General features: G+C 49.9%; 1 protein-coding gene across 3 annotated transcripts; it reads left to right on the top strand.

Moving 5' to 3' along the window:
• The first annotated feature begins 9,428 nt into the window (after positions 1 to 9,428).
• On the top strand, positions 9,429 to 17,305 carry ZNF584 (zinc finger protein 584). 3 transcript variants are annotated; one of them, XM_043436025.1, is made up of 3 exons: positions 9,429 to 9,496; positions 10,780 to 10,906; positions 15,771 to 17,305. In XM_043436025.1, the coding sequence occupies exons 1-3, from the start codon at positions 9,488 to 9,490 to the stop codon at positions 16,775 to 16,777; spliced, it is 1,143 nt and encodes a 380-aa protein (XP_043291960.1). In that variant the 5' UTR covers positions 9,429 to 9,487; the 3' UTR covers positions 16,778 to 17,305. The 3 variants fall into 3 exon arrangements, with proteins under 3 accessions (XP_043291960.1, XP_043291961.1, XP_043291959.1); XM_043436026.1 differs by having other exon boundaries at positions 9,448 to 9,496; positions 10,762 to 10,906; XM_043436024.1 differs by lacking the exon at positions 9,429 to 9,496 and adding an exon at positions 9,504 to 9,932.
• Positions 17,306 to 18,830: the final 1,525 nt, after the last annotated feature.

Genomic DNA, 18,830 nt, shown 5'->3' with positions numbered 1-18,830 from the left:
GTGGGGGGTGGCTTCTGGAGTTCTCTAGAAGCCTCCTCTTGTGAGGGCAGCTGTGGTCTGGCTCAGAGCGGCCAAGGTTGCCTGCAGGTCAGGCCATGTCGGCGGGGATCGCTCCCGACATTCCTGGCCTGCCCCACGGGGTCCTGGCTCCTCTGCCCACCACGAGCCCCCATCACCCGCATCTCCACCCCCTGAATGCTCAGGGTCAGTCCCTGCCCTCCTTCAGGGCTCCTTCAGCACCTTGTCAGCACTGAGGGCGAGGGGGCCTCTGCCCTCCCTGTGGACAGCAGCTTGCAGGGAGGAGGTCCTCCTCCTGGAAGCCTTCCTGAATTATCACAGTGGGGCAGATGGCAACTCCTCCCCACACAAACTGGACAAGGGCCTTCTGTCTCCCCCGCTTGCCCTGGGGCCCCTGTCTGCCTCATGTCACCCAGCGCGGGCGAGCTGTGTGGCAGGGCGGCGTCCAGCGTTTTCCAGGGAGGAATGTCACTTCTTTGGGGCTGGGGGCACCTGGTAGATTGTTTACATGTGTGTCCTCAGGACCTGGCACACAACGGGTGCCGAGTAGCTCTGTAGGGAGGGACGGCCCTGCAGGGACCTCTGCGGGCACCTCGGTTCACCCGGCTCCCGGCGTCCTCACCCGGGGGTGTCAGCAGAGCTGCTTCTGATGGGATCTGCTCCTTCGTCTGAGGGAGTGTCTCCCTGGACTAGTTCCTGTCCAACATCTGGGCCAATGATGCCCACAGGGGCCTGGACCGGGGTGCTACGTCACGGGGCAGGCCCGGCCAGCCCCACCGGGAGGAGACTGGTTGGGCAGGAGCAGGGCTGACTGGTGGTCTGTATAGCTTTTCCCAGCTGCTACAACAAATCACCACTGACTCAGTTCCTTAGAACAGCACATGGTACTTATCTTCCTCATTCTCTTCCTCACTTTCCTGCTGCACTTTTTCTGAAAAGGACACCAGGATTGCACTGAGCTCACCCAGATGATCGAGGACATCTCCAACTCCATATCCTTAATTTCATCACCTCTGTAAAGTCCATCTTTACTGTTAAGTAACAGATTCACATTCTAGGTATTGGGGGGGGGTGTTATTCAGCTTTCACAGGGTCTCAAATATCTACCTCCTCATCCCTCGCCTCCTCCACTACAGGCTGGGAAGAGTTGAGGTGGGGGCATAGAATGGGCAGAGATGGGCCCAGCCGCAGGGGTGCTCAGAAAGGGGCCCTTGGCTGCCAGGTACACAGAAGAGGAAGAGACAATGCTTTCTGCCTGAAGGTGCTCAAGGAAGGCTGCCTGGAGGAATAGTACCTTCGAGAATGCACTGAGTCAGGGGGACCTGAGGGAGGGAGCTGGTGACTGAGGGCAGCTGGCAGGGCTGGCTCCTCCTTGTGAAGCGGAGCAGGACCTTGCTCCCAGACCTTGTTCTCTGCCTGCCCTTTGCCTGTGGATAACTCTAGTCCAAGAAGAAGTTTAATCAGAGAAGTGAGAAACAAAGGAAAACAGTCTAAGGAGACTAATAATAATGTAGTCATTAAGTGTATTCAAGGACCTCCAGTTCTTTCTCATGGGCTAGAGATAATATTTTGAGCCATATCCTGTGAGCTACCTTATAGATACCAAAACACCAGCTGGAGAAGTTGGTCACCAGGTACGTGATGACTAAACTGTACCCAGGACTTGAGCTGCCACAATTCTGAGAATTGATCGCAAAGAATTGGGAACAAGAGCACCCAGGACTGAAAAACTGCACCTAAAACAACCAAGATGATGCTGGTCAGACCACTGATGACCAACTTGAAGCAGACTGTTAGGGATGACGGTGCTGTTTCTGCATGTAGTCCCCCCCCAACTTTGTCTGTAAAAGCTCTCACTGCCTGTTTGTCAGAGGGGGGAGTTGGCCTTTGGACAGATGGCTGCCACCCTCCCCGCCAGTTGCCAGCATCTGAAATAAAGCAAATTTTCCTTTCCACCAACCTGGCCTGCTTATTGGCTTTTGAGTGGCGAGCAGCCAGACACCCTCCAAGCATACATTTTGGTAACATGTGTCCTAACCTGCTTCCCCCTCCAAACTGTGGGGAGTGGTTGCTTCTCTACCTTCCCAGATGGGAGCCTGAAACCTCGTTCTCTCTTCCTGTAAAATGCAGCTGATGACTGAGCACAGGGGTCACGGAGCAGCCCTGTTAGCTGATTACCTCGATGTGTGCCCGCCCACTGCTCCTGAACAATGGGACTGCCTGCAACCACCACCTGGGCCAGGACTGCTGGGCACCTTCAGCCTCTGTGGCCACCTGGTACTGTGCGCTCCAGGCCTGCCTGGGCTCGCTCCATCCCTGCTGGGTGCACGCTCCACAGCTGCCCCAGTATTGCTCCTCTTCTTAATGGCCCCAATGCCTGTGAACGCTGGGTGGAGGGTGATGGCTGGTGGTGGGGGTGGGCGTCTCAGTGCCTGGCATGGTGCCAGGGAGACCTTAACCCATCAGACTTTATTCTATATTCTGTAAAACGGGAGATGATAAACTTGCAGGAAGAATTTTTCATTCTTCCACAAGTATTTATTGAGCGCCTGCTCTGTACTTAGGGCACACCAGAGGTGCGGTGGGAATGAGGGACTTGGCAGGGCAGTTGATGTCCAGAGGGCGACAGGGGGCCATCATCTTGGGCACACGACCCTCCACTCCCCAAACCTTTCCCAGGCCCTCCCCAGCTCTCCTCCCCTTGCAAACAAGGTGCATGGGACGCTCCACGCCACCAGGATCCAGCTGGCCTCTCTTCATGAGGGCCAGGGAGGCCTGTGGCCACACTACACTCATGTCCAGCCATGGGTTAGCCTTTTATCTTGAGGTTGAGGGCACAGGACCACGGAGGGCCCTTGCTGAACGCTGAGAGCAGAAGTGTCCAGCTTAGAGATGGGAAATCAGGCTGAGGGCAGGACAGGGCATGGACTCGAGCAGGGACCAGAGAGCCTTCTGCAGAACAACTCCTTTCAAGTCCACTCCTTGGCCCCGGCCAGGAATAGCCTCCCTCTTCCTTCCTCCTGGGGCCCAGCAACCGCAACTCTCTCCTCCATACACCAGTTTCCCAACCTCTTTATTCCTCCCGCTCACAAACCTAAGTGGCCACAGGACTGGAAAAGGTCAGTTTTCATTCCAATCCCAAAGAAGGGCAATGCCAAAGAATACCCAAACTACTGCACAGTTGCACTCATCTCACATGCTAGCAAAGTAATGCTTAAAATTCTCCAAGCCAGGCTTCAACAGTACATGAACTGAGAACTTCCAGATGTTCAAACTGGATTTAGAAAAGGCAGAGGAACCAGAGATCAAATTGCGAACATCCGTCGGATCATCGAAAAAGCAAGAGAGTTCCAGAAAAACATCTACTTCTGCTTCATTGACTACATGAAAGCCTTTGACTGTGTGGATCACAACAGACTGTGGAGAATTCTTAAAGAGATGGGAATACCAGACCACCTGACCTGCCTCCTGAGAAATCTATATGTAGGTCAAGAATCAACAGTTAGAATTGGACATGGAACAGACTGTTTCAAACTATGGAAAGGAGTACTTCAAGGCTGTATATTGTCACCCTGCTTATTTAACTTATATGGAGAGTACATCATGAGAAATGCCAGGCTGAAAAAAAAAAAAAAAAAGAAATGCCAGGCTGGATGAAGCACAAGCACAAGCTGGAATCAAGATTGCCAGGAGAAATATCAATAACCTCAGATATGCAGATGACACCACCCTTATGGCAGAAAGCAAAGAAGAACTAAAGAGCCTCTTGATGAAGGTGAAAGAGGAGAGTGAAAATGTTGGCTTAAAGCTCAACATTCAAAAAATGAAGATCATGGCATTCGGTCGCATCACTTCATGGCAAATAGATGGGGACACAATGAAAACAGTGACAGACTTTATTTTCTTGGGCTTCAAAATCACTGCAGATGGTGATTGCAGCCATGAAATTAAAGGATGCTTGATCCTTGGAAGAAAAGCTATGACCAACCTAGTGAAAGTGTAAGTCGCTCAGTTGTGTCCAAAGCTTTTCGACCCCATGGGCTATACAGTCCATGGAATTCTCCAGCCCAGAATACTGGAGTGGGGAGCTGTTCCCTTTTCCAGAGGATCTTCACAACCCAGGGATGGAAGCCAGGTCTCCCTCATTGCAGGCGGATTCTTCACCAGTTGAGCCACCATGACCAACCATGACAGCGTATTAAAAAGCAGAGACACTATTTTGCCAACAAAGGTCCATCTAGTCAAAGCTATGGCTTTTCCAGTAGTCATGTATGGATGTGAGAGTTGGACTATAAAGAAAGCTGAATGCCAAAGAATTGATGCTCTTTAACTGTGGTGCTGGAGAAGACTCTCGAGAGTCCACTGGACTGCAAGGAGGTCCAACCAGTCCGTCCTAAAGGCGATCAACAGTGAATATTCATTGGAAGGACTGCTGCTGAAGCTGAACCTCCAATACTTTAGCCACCTGATGCGAAGAACGGACTCATTGGAAAAGACCCTGATGCTGGGAAAGACTGAAGGCAGGAGGAAAAGGGGACGACAGAAGATGAGATGGTTGGATGGCATCACCGACTCGATGGACCTGAGTTTGAGTAATCTCTGGGAGTTGGTGATGGACAGGGAAGCCTGGCGTGCTGCATTCCTTGGGGTCGCAAAGAATAGGATACAACTGAGCGACTGAACCGAACTGAACCTCAGTGGTGTTCGAGGCGGGGAAAGCTAAGAGGGTGTCAGCAACGCGGACCAATCAGAGGCCGCATTCCGGGCTGGGGGCGTGACCGTAGTTGCCCTGGCAACTTGGCCCGCCTTCGCCGCAGCTCCTTGGGACTGCGCGTGCGTCACAGCCTCCCGCGCCGGGGGGAGGGACAGAGACACTCCCGCACTGACAGTCGGAGGAGCTTCTGCGGCCGCGGGGCCCCGGGAAGAGGCAGTGATCCGGTTTGTTATCGCACCGGTGGCGCTTCTGCTGAGCACAAGGCTCAGCGCACTGAACAGATACGTCCCCGCACTTGCGGTTCTTGGTGCTCAGCTAGTGCTCATCTAATAAATTTTAACGCAGACTAATGCGAACACAGGTAGATTAGATTACAAAGGAAGAGCGTGACTCAGATGGGCTCTCCCTAACCCTAACCCCTGGCCGACCTGGGATGTGCTGCGACCCTCCGTCCCAAGGGGAAAGCAGGCTCGGATGGGGAGCGTCTCCCCTAGGGGCACGCCTTGGCAGGGCAGCTGGGCATGTCCTCCTAAGCTGTGGCTTTCTCTGCCCTCTCAGTCTCTGCAGAGGCTGGGGCAGAGGAGCCAGGAGGGACCTGAGAGCTGCATGCCGCTCACTGGGCATGGGTATTTCCACTCTAGTGGCCATGAAAAACCCACATTGGATATGGGACTTTTCCAAGGAATCTTCCAGAAATTTGCTCGTTTTTATTTTTAATAATAGGTTTTTTGAAATGTAATCTAAACACATTCATACAATTTGCCCAGAGTCTACAATTCATTTTGTTGTTAATAAGATCATATAGTTACGCAACCATCACCACTATCTAATTCCAGAACATTTTAAAGAAGCCCCATCCTGATTCAAGTCATGTCCCATTCCTCCTTCCCCTTAATCCCCGGCAACCATGTCTACTGTTTGTCTCTATGGATTTACTATTCTGGGCATTTCATACCAATAAAATCATACATATGCAGAAATCCACCCTTTAGAACAGCAGCCACTGGATTGTTCTTCCCAGCCAGTGGAGCCAACTCAGCCATGCATGTGAACTCTGGAGCCAAACAGATGTGGGTGTGAATCCTACTTCCATTATAGCCTTGTTCTTAGCCCTTCTGAAACTCACTCTTCACTTGGGGAATGGTGGGGGTGGGGTACACTTGGCCTTGGGTGTGGCTGGCTTCACACAGTCTGTGGTCTCTGCTTTCAGGTACTCGTGGGCTGTGAGAGGACAGTGGGCCTCTGTTGGATTTAAAGGAAAAAAAAGATTTTTATTTTATTTTTTGGCTGTGTTGGTTCTTCATTGCTGCATGCAGGCTTTCTCTAGTTGTGGTGAGCGGGGGCTACACTTTGTTGTTGTGCGTGGGCTTCTCATTGCAGTGGCTTCTTGATGCAGAGCAAGGCTCTAGGTGCCTGGGCTCAGTAATTGAGGTGCACTTGAGCTTAGCTGCTCTGAGGCACATGGGATCTTCCTGGACCAGGGATGAAACCAGTGTCCCTTGCATTGCAAGGCGAATTCTAAACCACTGCTTCCCAGGTGGCGCTAGTGGTGAAGAACATGCCTGCCAATGCAGGATCCATTAGTCAGTCAGTTCAGTTGCTCAGTCGTGTCCGACTCTTTGCGACCCCAAGGACTGCATCATGCCAGGCCTCCCTGTCCATCACCAACTCTGGGAGCTTGCTCAAACTCATGTTTATTGAATCGGTGATGCCATTTCACCATCTCATCCTCTGTCATCCCCTTCTCCCACCTTCAATTCTTCCCAGAATCAGGGTCTCTTCCAATGAGTCCGTTCTTTGCATGAGGTGGCCAAAGTATTGGAGGTTCAGCTTCAGCAGCAGTCCTTCCAATGAATATTCAGGACTGATTTCCTTTAGGACGGACTGGTTGGATCTCCTTGCAGTCCAAGGGACTCTCAAGAGTCTTTGCCAACACCACAGTTCAAAAGCATCAATTCTTTGGCATTCAGCTTTCTTTATAGTCCAACTCTCACATCCATACATGACTACTGGAAAAGGCATAGCTTTGACTAGATGGACCTTTGTTGGCAAAGCAATGTCTCTGCTTTTTTAATATTCCGTCTAGCTTGGTCATAGCTTTTCTTCCAAGGAACAAGAGTCTTTTAATTTCATGGCTTCAGTCACCATCTGCAGTGATTTTAGAGCCCCCCCCCACCCCCCGCCAAAATAAAGTCTCTCACTGTTCCCATTGTTTCCCCATCTATTCTCCATGAAGTGATGGGGATGCCATGATCTTAGTTTTCTGAATGTTGAGCTTTAAGCCAACTTTTTCACTTTCCTCTTTCACTTTCATCAAGAAGCTCTTTAGTTTTTCTTCACTTTCTGCCATAATGGTGGTGTCATCTGCATATCTGAGGTTACTGATATTTTCCCCAGCAATCTTGACTCCAGCTTGTGCTGGAAGGAAGAAAGGAAGGAAGAACCCCTTCCTCAGTGATCAATGCAAAAATAGAGGAAAACAATAGAATTGGAAAGACTAGAGATCTCTTCAAGAAAATTAGAGATACCAAGGGAACATTTCATGGTAAAATGGGCACAATAAAGGATAGAGATGGTATGGACCTAACAGAAGTAGAAGATATTAAGAGGTGGCAAGTATACACAGAAGAACTGTGCAAAAAAGACCTTCATGACCCATATAACCCCAATGGTGTGATCACTCACATACAGCCAGACATCCTGGAATGGGAAGTCAAGTGGGCCTTAGGAAGCAGCACTAAGAACAAAGCTAGTGGAGGTGATGGAATTCCAGTTGAGCTATTTCAAATCCTAAAAGAAGATGCTGTGGAAGTGCTACACTCAATATGCCAGCAAATATGGAAAACTCAGCAGTGGCCACAGGACTTGAAAAGGTCAGTTTTCATTCCAATCCCAAAGAAAGGCAATGCCAAAGAATGCTCAAACTACCACACAATCATGCTCACCTCACATGCTAGTAAATTAGTGCTGAAAATTCTCCAAGCCAGGCTTCAGCAGTATGTGAACCGTGTACGTGAACAGTACATGAAATGTTCAAGCTGGATTTAGAAAAGGCAGAGGAATCACAGATCAAATCGCCAAAATTTGTCAGATCATCGAGAAAGCAAGAGAGTTCCAGAAAAACATCTACTTCTGCTTTATTGACTATGCCAAAGCCTTTGACTGTGTGGATCACAACAAACTGTAAAATTCTGAAGGAGATGGGAATACCAGGCCACCTGACCTGCCTCCAGAGAAGTCTGTATGCAGGTCAAGAAGCTATAGTTAGAACTGGACACAGGACAACAGACTGGTTCCAAATAGGCAAAGGAGTACATCAAGGCTGTATGTTGTCATCCTGCTCATTTAACTTATATGCAGAGTACATCATGCGAAACACTGGGCTGGAAGAAGCACAAGCTGGAATCAAGATTGCCAGGAGAAATATCAATAACCTCAGATATGCAGATGACACCACACTTATCCATAAGAGACACGGGTTCAATCCCTGGGTTGGGAAGATCCCCTGGAAGAGGACATGACAACCCACCCCATATTCTTGCCTGGGGAATCCCAGAGACAGAGGAGCCTGGCAGGCTACAATCCATACAGCTGCACAGAGTTGGACACAACTGAAGCAACTTAGCACGCATGCACAGACCCCCCAGGGAAGCCCTGATGTCAATTTTCAAAGGGCAATGGGGACTTCCCTGGCGGTCCAGTGGTTAAGACTGGGTGCTTACACTGCAGGGGGTATCGGTTTGATCCCTGGTCTGGGAACTAAAATTCCCGCATGCTATGTGGTGCAGCCAAAAAAAGGAAAAACAAGAAATTTGGACATCACACCAAAAAAGATACATAGATGGCAGAGAGAAGCAGATGAAAATATTCTAAACATCATATGCCATTATGGAATTTCAAATGTAAACAATATCACTACATATCAGAGTGGCTAAAATCCAAAATACTGACAACCAGTACCAGAACTCTACTGCTGTCCAGAATGCAAAATTATATAGCCCTCAGGAAGACAATTGGTAGTTTCTTATAAACTTAAATACACTCCTATTATGTGATCCATCTACCACACTCCGACGTATTTATACAAATGTATTGAAAATATGTCCACACAGACAGTGGGACAGGAATGTTTATAGCAAATTTATCCGTAATTGCTTATAACTGGAGCCAAACTGAGATGCTTTTCCATGATAAATGAATAAGGAAATTGGTACATTCATACAATGGAATATTATTTAGCAATAAAAAGGACTACGCTCTGGAGCCACAAAAAGGCATGGAGGAATCTTAAATGTGTATTCCTAAGGGAAAAAGTCAGCTGAAAAAGGTATATACTGTATGATTCCAACTTTATGACATTTTAGCAAAGGTAAAACTAGAGAGTGAAGTAGTGGTTGCCAAGGACTCAGGGGAAGGGAAGGTGGGGTGAATAGATGGAACCGAGGAGACTTTTCATGCAGCAAAACTATCCTGTAGTATACTGTAATGACTGACGTGTATAAAAAATGTGTAAATTCATATTTCCTACTTTAAAAGCAACAAAACCAGTATAATTATACTCTTTGGTCTGTAACAAACAAATAAATTTGCCAATAACGGAAGGGCAGGTGGGTGGGACAAATCTGTCCTCCGGCCGCGACCAGGTCCAAATGCCCAACCGGAAGTCCCAGGCCCGCCCTCGCCGCTCTCCCGGAAACGCCCCTCTCCTGGCTGTCGTTAGCTACATCGGTACAGACGCAGTCTGCGACGTCACTTATGCGACAGGTAGTTCGCGCGCGCCCCAAACGGGGTCACAGGTGACCCGGAAGTCGAGTTAATGAAGGCGCACGGGCAGAGGTTCCACCTGGAGGCGCTGGCGGGCCGGGGCTTCCGACGTTGCCGTCGGGTGTCCGTTTTGCCTCCGCTGGCGGTCTCTGCGTCACGGGGAGGGCAATGGGGCTGGGCTTCCGACGTTGCCCCGCGTTGTGAGGCACGTTGAGGGCCGCGCTCTCACCACAGAGACCGTCACTGCGCCTTTGCTCGCACCGTGACCCCGGCCATGACTCCCTTTTGCTGAGACTTGCTGTTGTCCCCCGAGAACCTCCCGAAGCGGCTCCTGGTCTTAATTCGGCCGGGGGCTCGGGCGGGCTGGCGGGTACGGATCTCAGCTGAGCCCGCTGAAACTCTCCGCCATCTGGTTCCGATGGCAAAGGAGGGGCAGGTGAGTGGGAGGTGCGCCCCAGGTTCTCAGCACCCGAACCCCCACCCAGCAGGTCGGGACTCTGAATGGCCTATGAGAGGTGAGGAAGGCTGTGACAGGTGAAGGGACAGTCTGTGCAGAGACAAAGGAGGGACGGGAATCTGGGAGCTACGTGTGTGGTGTGGTTCCCGGCGACAGAGGGTTGCAGGGTGAGGCGGTCCTCTGTGCAGAGCCGGGGGGTACCCTTGGCCGTGGGCCGCTGGAGGTGTGGCGGGGTGGGGGGCGATGCAGGAGGGACTTGAAGTTGCTCCCCGTGGTAGCACCCTGGAGACACCAGTGTGCACAATGGCATGCGAAAGTTGCCAGTGGGGTGGACTAGTGAGGTTGTGCTGAGGGTGTGGAGTTGTACCGTGCTGCGGTACAGAGTTATGTGCCTGGCGTGCAGGAGGGCAAAGTGGAGGGTACTCAGGCTTGAGAGAGAGACTGTATCGTGGGTTTTGTTGCTTCCGAATGGTGATCCCTGGGAGACAGGGAATTGACTGATAGGAAATAGGATGAACCTGTGTGCTTCAAGGCGTCCATCGATGGCAGCCTGTTGTTGTGGGCTGAATGCAGAGTTTAATAGCAACAAGATGAGAGAGGCACCCATGGTATTGGGGGCCCTGGGAATCCTCTGAGCTGGGGATCTTAGGAGGAGAGGTATGAGGGCTTGTGAGTGGTGGGGGCTCACAGGGAACCATGACGGCAGTGAGGGATGTGGCGGGACCTGAGGCACGGGTCAAGGGCGTGGGAGTGTTTCTCTGTCCATATTTTGGTTGGCTTTCTGCCCATTATTGACCCTAAGGCTCAGTGGAATTAATCATTACAGGGCCCGGTGACCTTTGAGGATGTGGCTGTGTATTTCTCCCGGGAGGAGTGGGGTCTCCTTAATTTGACCCAGAGGAGCCTGTACCGTCATGTTATGCTTGAGAACTTTGCACTCATTGGCTCACTGGGTAAGTCACACTTTTCCCCAACAGACTGACCACCTCTGCCTTTTCTCCATGGGAAATTCTGTTCATCCTAAAGCCCACAGAGTCTGTGTGCCCTTCCCCGCCTCTCTCTTGAGCAGCACTGTTGGCAGCTTTGACACCTGTTGCCCCACAGGCTCCTGGAATAGGGCTTGGGGGTCAGATGTTTATAGTTTGCCCAACAAATCCCAGCTCTGCCTCTTTCTGGCAGTGTGACTTTGCTGAAGCTTTGGCTGCTCTGTGCTCTGAGTTTTGCCTTCCTCCTCCAAAAGAAATTTTATAGGGCCCTCCCTGGGCCAGATGTCAGCCATGAATCGAAATCAGTAGATCAGTTTGGGCAGGATAGCCGTCTTTTTTTTGCTGCTTTGAGTGGTTTGTGGGCTTTTAGTTACCCATCAGGGATTGAAGCTGTGCCCTTGGCAGGGAAAGCGTGGAGTCCTAACCACTGGACCTCCAGAAAATTCCAGGACTGCCATTTTTAATATCTTTCAATCCATAAACATGAATGTATTTCTGTTTATTTAGCTCCATATATATATTTTTTCATATATTTTTAAAAAATAATTTTATGTATTTATTTATTTTGGACTGTGCTGGGTCTTGGTTGCTGTGGGTGGGCTTTCTTTAGTTGCAGCAGTCGGGCTACTTTTCCTTGGCATGTGCAGGCTTATTGAGGTGGCCTCTCTTGTTGCAGAGCATGGGCTATAGGGCACATGGGCTTCAGTAGTTGCAAGTGAGTTCAGTAATTTCAGCTCCCAGGCTCTAGAGCACAGGTTCAGTAGTTGTGGCTCAGGAGCTTAGTTGCCCCACAGCATGTGGGATCTTCCCGGACCAGAGATTGAACCCATGTCTCCTGCATTGGCAGATGGATTCTTTACCACTGAGCCACCATGGAAACCCACTAGCTCTAATGTTTTAAACAGTGTTTTCAATATACAAAGCTAAATTTATTTCTAAGTATTTTATTCATTTTGATGCTCTTTTTTCCTCCCCTCTCCTTTTTATCTTTTTCCACTTATTTTTATTAGTTGGAGGCTAATTACTTTATAATATTGTAATGGTTTTTGCCATACATTGACATGAATCAGCCATGGATTTACATGTGTTCCCCATCCTGATCCCCCCTCCTCCCTCCCTCCCCATATGATCCCTCTGGGTCTTCCCATTTTTTTAATCTTTTTTTTAATGCTCTTTTAAGTGGAATTTTTTTCTTAATTTCATTTTAGATTATATATTGCTAGTGTATAGAAATGTAATTGATTTTTGTGTACAGATCTTGTACTCTGCAACCTTGCTAAACTCATTTATTAGTTCTAATAGTTCTTTCAGTGGATTGTTTGGTATTTTATATATATATATATATATATATAATGTCAGAACATCTGTGAGTAGAGATATTTTTACTTCTTCCTTTGCCTAACCAACTTGGCTATTGGATATAAATTTTAAGAGTAGACATCTTTTCTTGTTCCAGTTCTGATAGGAAAAGCACTCATCAGTCTTTCACTAATAAGTATGATGTTAGCTATAAGTTTATTGCAATGTCCTATTCAGGTGAGTAAGTTCTCTTGTTGAGTGCATTTATTGTGAAAAGTTGTTAGACTTTGTGCAGTGCTTTTCCATGTCTATTGAAATGATCATGTGATTTTTGTCCTTTATTCTATTAATGTGGTGTATTACAGTAATTGATTTTCTATATTCATAAGAGTTATCAGTGGTATAGTTTTCTTTTCTTGTATCTTACTTGGATTGAGTATAATTTTGGCTTCAAAGGATGAATTGGGAAATGTTCCCTCGTCTTCTGTTTTATGAACAGTTTCTGAAATATCGGCGTTAATTCTTATTTGTGTTAATATTAACCTGTGACACCATCTCGGCCTAGCTTTTTTTTTTTTCCCTGTGCGGAAGTATTTTTTTTAAGTCTATTCAGCTGTTCTATTTCTTCTTCAGTCAGTTTATCTCTGCTTTTTTTTTTTAATTGTCTTTTTCTACTTTTGGGTTGGCTTTTTTCTTTATGTTCTTTGAAGTATAAAGTTAGGATATTGGTTGAAGGTCTTTTTTTAAAAATTCATTTTATAGTTGAAGTGTAGTTGATTTACAGTGTTTTAGGGGTACAACAGAGTGATTCAGTTATACATATAGAGATCTTTTTTACTATGTGTGTTGTGCCATTATAAGAAACATGTATTTTGTCTTTGTTCCCAGTTCCTTGGAATGCAGCTCCTAAAACTTTTGGAATCTCTGGAGTGATGAGATGCTTCTGTATGCTGATGAACATTGACAGTTGCTGGGGACCCCTGGATAGTCTCAGAATAGGGGCTGGGCATCAGAAATACCAGGGGATGATTGGAAGGTTGGCTTTTCAGTTACTCCCAGCCTCCTCCTCTCACTTCCCTACCCTGACATTTGTGGGGAGGGGGAGGGGCTGGAGTTTGGGCCAATCATCAATGGCCAGTGATTCAATCAATCATGCCTATGTGACAAAACATCCATAAAAACTCCAGAATGACCAGTTCAGAGGGCTTCTGGGTTAGTGGACACATCTGAGGTGCTAGGAGAACGGTGCCACCAAGGGCATGAATCCTTCTTACCGTCTGCATCCTCAGTCTCCACCCCTGGCATACCCTGCCCTTTTCATTTCTTACACTGGGCTGTTCCTGAGTTATAGCCTTTAAAATAAATTGGTAATAGTAAGTAAATTCTTTACCTGAGTTATCAGATCTGTTCTAGCAACTTATTGAACCTGAAGCGGAATCAATAATTGTGAGAATCTCAGATTTACAGCTACCAGAAGTATGAGAGGCAGGGGACTTCAACTGATGCCTGAGGTAGGGGCAGTCTTGTGAGACTGAGCCCGTAACCTGTGGGATCTGGTGCTAATTCCACGTATCTGGTGTCAGAATCGAATTGAATCCTTGAACACCCAACTGGAGTTGGAGAAATGGTATGGAAAACCCCCCCATGGATTTGGTGTCAGAGGTGTTGTGAATAAGGCAGCTCAATTTTTGTTGCTATAATTTTCCTTCTAAGCAAGACTTTCCCCATAACTCTTGGTATGTTGTGTTCTCTTTCATTTATCTCAAAGTGTTTTATAATTTTCCTTGTGGTTATTTAGGAGTACTTTAATTTTCATAAATTTGTGAGTTTTCTAGATTCACAGACATGGAGAACTGACTTTTGGTTGTCAGGGGATGGGGCAAGGAGCAGGAGAGGGGTGGATTGGAGTTTGTAACTAGCAGATGCAGATTATTATATATAGAATGGATAAACAACAAAGTCCTATTATATAGCACAGGGAAGTATATTCATATCTTGTAATAAACCATGTAGAAAGAATTCTAAAATATTTATGAATTTCCCAAAATTTTTTCAGTTGTTGCTTTCTACTCTGAAGTCTACTGGTTTGTTTTATGTCCTAGAAAATGGCCTCTTTTGGAGAATGTTCCATGTGCATGTCAGAATGGAGGAGAATATGTATTCTGTTATTGTTAAGTAGCATGTTCTATAGCTGTCTTAGAGGTCTAGTTGATTTTTAGCTTTATTCAAGTGTTACATCCTTCTTCATTTTCTGCCTAGTGGTCCTATCCATTTATGAAAGTTAGAAATTGAAGTCTCTAAATGTCTTAATTCTTTCTTTAATTACTGTCAATTTTGCCTCATAGGGGGTTCTTTTCTAGAAAACTGTGGTAAAACAAACCATGATATTTACCTTCTTAACACATTTTTTTTTTTTAACACATTTTTAAATGTACAGAAGAGGGTCCAACAAGAAGCTGCTATACAGCACAGGGAACTATGTTCAGTACCTTCTAATAACCTATAATGGAAAATAATCTGAAAAAGGTATATACACACACACATACATAACTGAATCACTTTGCTGTACACCAGAAACCAATACAGTACTGTAAGTCAACTATATTTCAATTTTAAAAAATTAATAAAAAATAAATGAACATTCAATTGCCTCTGACAATTTTTTAAAAAAATGCGGAGTCCCATGTTCTAATACTTGATTTCCTTCATGGTTGCCATGGTGACACAAGCTTCCTCTGTTTTTGTAGGGTGGGTCAGTCTTGATTTGGGCTGGCATCTTGTTACTGTTCTCCCTCTTAGGCTTTGCACCTTCAAAGTCCCCCAAGGTTGCCCAAATGGAGGGTGAGGAAGAGGCCTGGGTGCCCAACATGGTGGACAGTGTGGTCAGCAGAGCAGAGGCCAGGAAGGGTCCCAGACTCAGTGACTGGAGCCAGGGGAGGCCTTGGTTTCAGTGATGGGTATCTGTGTGCACTGGCATTTGGGTGCTGGGGCCAGTGACCACACCTTACTCCCACCTTGCCCCTCTTCTGGACTCACCGTGTGGTCTTGCAGTCTCTACTGAGGCTCTGGATGACCCACCTCCCTGGCCTCTGTCTTGTCATTCCCTCTTCTCTGTGCCACTGCAGAGCTGTCCACTGTGACCTGCTCTGCGTGTGACTTGAGATGCACACATGTAAGCCATGACCACCAGCTGCTCTGTCAGTCATCTTTTCACTGGGGCAGACATCCTCTCCACAGAGCTTGCTGCCGTCAGCATCACTGGCCCAGCTGAAGCCCTCTGCAGAGCAGGACTTGAGGACCATGACCCCCTCCCTGCAGTGCTTCCGTCTGTTTCCTCGTCCCTGTTGCGGTTTCCCTGTTCTGGGGTCGGGCAGAGCCCTGTTCCCCTGGGCCAGCCCCTCCTCATCCGAACCTTTCCCTGCAACCTCCTGCAAGTCTGTGGACACCTCCGTGGGTGTGTGCCACAGGCACCGGTGCTGAAGGTGCCTCCTCCCTGCAGGCCCGCTCTCAGTGCCCGCCTCTTCTGTCCCAGGTTGTCTGTGTAGACTGCAGGATGAGGACGCCCCTCACGAGCTCGGAGAGAGCTGCCGAGTCCGCCTGCCAGAGAAGCCCTCTCTGTGTGGGATGTCTGGACGGGCCTTCCCTGCCGCCTTAGGCTTCCTCCAGCCCCAGGCTGCCCGCAGAGAGGGGGCGCCCCGCGGGAGCCCCGAGTGCAGCAAGGCCTGCCCACCCGGCTCTGCTCACCAGCGGCAGCAGGGTGGCCACGCGGTGCAGACGCCCTTCCGGTGCAGTGACTGTGGGCAGGCCTTCCTCCAGGCCTTCACGCTCCTCGATCACCTTGTCGCTCACGCCAGAGAGCGGCCCTTCAGGGGCCCAGCAGGTGGAAGCAGCCCGACGGCGAACTCAACCCTGGTTCCTCACCGGAACGCTCACCCTGGAGAGATGCCCCACGTGTGCAGTGAGTGTGGCAGGGCCTTCAGTTACCCGTCTAAACTGAGGAAGCACCAGAAGGTTCACACTGGCATCAAGCCTTTCAAGTGTGCCGAGTGCGCGAAGACCTTCAACCGCAAGGACGCGCTTGTCCTGCACCAGAGAATCCACACCGGAGAGCGGCCCTACGAGTGCGGCGAGTGCGGGAAGGCCTTCAGCGTGCTGTCCACCCTCATTCGGCACCGGAAGGTGCACATCGGAGAAAGGCCGTACGAGTGCCGGCAGTGCGGGAAGCTCTTCAAATACAGCCACAGCTTCGTCCTGCACCAGAGGGTGCACACGGGAGAGAGGCCGTACGGCTGCGGCGAGTGCGGGAAGGCCTACGTGACCCGGTCGGGGCTGTACCAGCACCGGAAGGTCCACACCGGCGAGCGCCCCTACGAGTGTGGCCTGTGTGGGAAGACGTTCACCACCCGGTCCTACCGCAATCGCCACCAGCGCTTCCACACCGAGGAGCGGGCCCATGAGTGCCCCGAGTGTGGTCGCGCCTTCAAACACGGCTCGACCCTCCTCCAGCACAGGAAGGTTCACGCTGCAGGAAGACTGTAGGGGGCTGGCAGGCAGGCAGGAAGCCATCGGCCGCGGCTGGCGCCTGCTCAAGTTCTCAGTCCAAAAGGGAGGCTGGGGGGAGGGGCCGTTTGCCAGCGGAACCCGACGCCCTCACCAACGGGCAGGCGCGCTGCGCTCGGGCCTGGCCAGCTGATGGCAGTGTTGGGCCATTGTCAGTTCCTGTGACAGAAGCCGTCCTACCGCTCTGAGCCGGCAGCTCCCGTGGTGTGCATCAGTGACCCTATGTGCTCTGGGCAGCCGCCCTCTCCTCCATAAGGGACAGTCACGGGCGCTGGATTCCATGCGCGGCCTTATTCCCTCCCCCCAGGCGGTTCGGGTGCGGACATGACCTAGCTCTGGCCGACGGTAGCTGAGCAGTGTCTGCAGGGGCTTCCAAGGAAGGTTAGCCATCTTTACGGACGCTGTGGACGCCACTTTGGGTCCCTGTCCCGAATTTATCCAGCCCTGAGACTGTCTCAAGCAGCTCTGCAATGTCGAATAAAAACCTTTTGTGTACGCCACCCTTAATCTTTGGGCTCTGATCTCTGTGTGTGGAAGGACTGAGAACCAACCTGGGCTCATGAATAGAGGGCATGGTTTCTCTGGAGGTCCCTGACTGTCGTCCACCTCAGCAGGGACAGCAGGATGGCAGAGGCCAGCTCCAGTCAAGGTTGGCCAAGTTTGCACTGGAGCTTCAGACCTCCGGGGGAAGACTGAAGGGCTCTGTGGGTGGATCTCTGGCCTGGATGTCAGGTCTACCTCTGGGCCCAGAGCTTGCCTGAAGAATGGAGTGGTGGGGAGAAGTTCCCTGTGTGACTGGGGACAGGCACCAGTTGGGCTCCTCGTTTCTGGGGTAAGTTCTGCAACCTCCAGCGCTGGCCAGAAGCTGCTTCTAGAATCAGCTCAGAAGCCGAGCTCTCTGAAACCGAGAACGTGGAGGTAAGTTTGAGAGTGGCTATATGTCCTGCAGGCTGCAGGGGCTGCTGGGCAGAGTGAGTGGGCACAGGAGCACGGAGAGGAGTCCTGTGGAGCGGGGGGCCCGGCACACATGAGGCTTGAGCTGATTCTAAAGAGGAATCCATGGATGTGCCAGGAGCATAGTTTCAGGGGGTGAGGCGGGCAGTTTCTCAGGAATTTCAAGCCTGTTCCCGTGTCCAAGGTCGCTGTCAGCAAATAGCCTACAGGTTCCTTGGATCCTCAGAGCCTTTCTGGGCATGTTTACCTCCTGGCCGTCACCCTGGGGCTGAGAGAAGATCCTGTCATACTGGGATGCAGCTTTTGTGCCCTGGGTGGGATTCCTGGTGTGTCTGCACACCACAGCCTTGACTTTCTGCTGTTGCTGTTACAGGGCTCCAGGGAAGGAAGTTGTTGATTCACGTATAGATCCAGATCCTGCCGGTTGTGGGCCCTTTGATTTTCAAATGTTGGAAACTACTCTTTTACAAGGTAAATGTCAGTTCAGCGAAACTTGTTATGTGGTTGTCACTGTGTCCCTGGTCTATAAACAGTGCTTCAGGTCAAGAAGAAAACGTTAGTGGAGGCATGTTTGGGGAGAGCCAACCCCAGACTGGAGGCTTTGGGCTGAGTGGTGCTCAGCCAGGACCATGTGTCGGGGTTGGAACCCGCTGCTGCTGCTGCCCTTAGCTTCAGCAGTTCCCCTCAGCCACCCTGCTGGCAGGAGGGGCGGCAGCTGTGGGCGCAGGGAGCTCTCCGCCAGTCTGCTCAGCATCTCGAGTGTCGTGAGGCACATGCCACCCCAGGCCTGCTGGGGCCCCTGTGTGTGTAATCCCTGTGTGATCAACTGTCTGCCTTCAGCGTGGAGGTCTGTATGGAGCAGAGTCAAAGTCTGGCAGAGCCAAGCAGGGCCCAGATGTCCAGGCAAGTGGGGGTTAGGGCACTGACCAGACTCCTCAGCCCAACCGACAGGGCGGCATGACCTGTCTCCTGACCTCACGGCCTGCTTCTCCCCCATGGTCCCTCCATGGGTCATCCCTGCCTGGTGCCTCTGCACTGCCGCTCCATCTGGCTGAAAAGGTTCCTGGAGAGTCCTCGC

This window comes from Cervus canadensis, chromosome 18 (assembly GCF_019320065.1).
Source record: "Cervus canadensis isolate Bull #8, Minnesota chromosome 18, ASM1932006v1, whole genome shotgun sequence".
Lineage (NCBI taxonomy): Eukaryota > Metazoa > Chordata > Mammalia > Artiodactyla > Cervidae > Cervus > Cervus canadensis.
Note: the sequence above shows the minus strand (reverse complement) of the source record. Positions and strands in the feature narration are given on the sequence as shown.

Excerpts from the sequence above, each read along its gene's own strand:
- ZNF584 (XM_043436024.1), top strand. Across the intron at positions 10,907-15,770 it reads TGCACTCATTGGCTCACTGG|GTTGTCTGTGTAGACTGCAG; the intron begins GTAAGTCACACT and ends CTTCTGTCCCAG.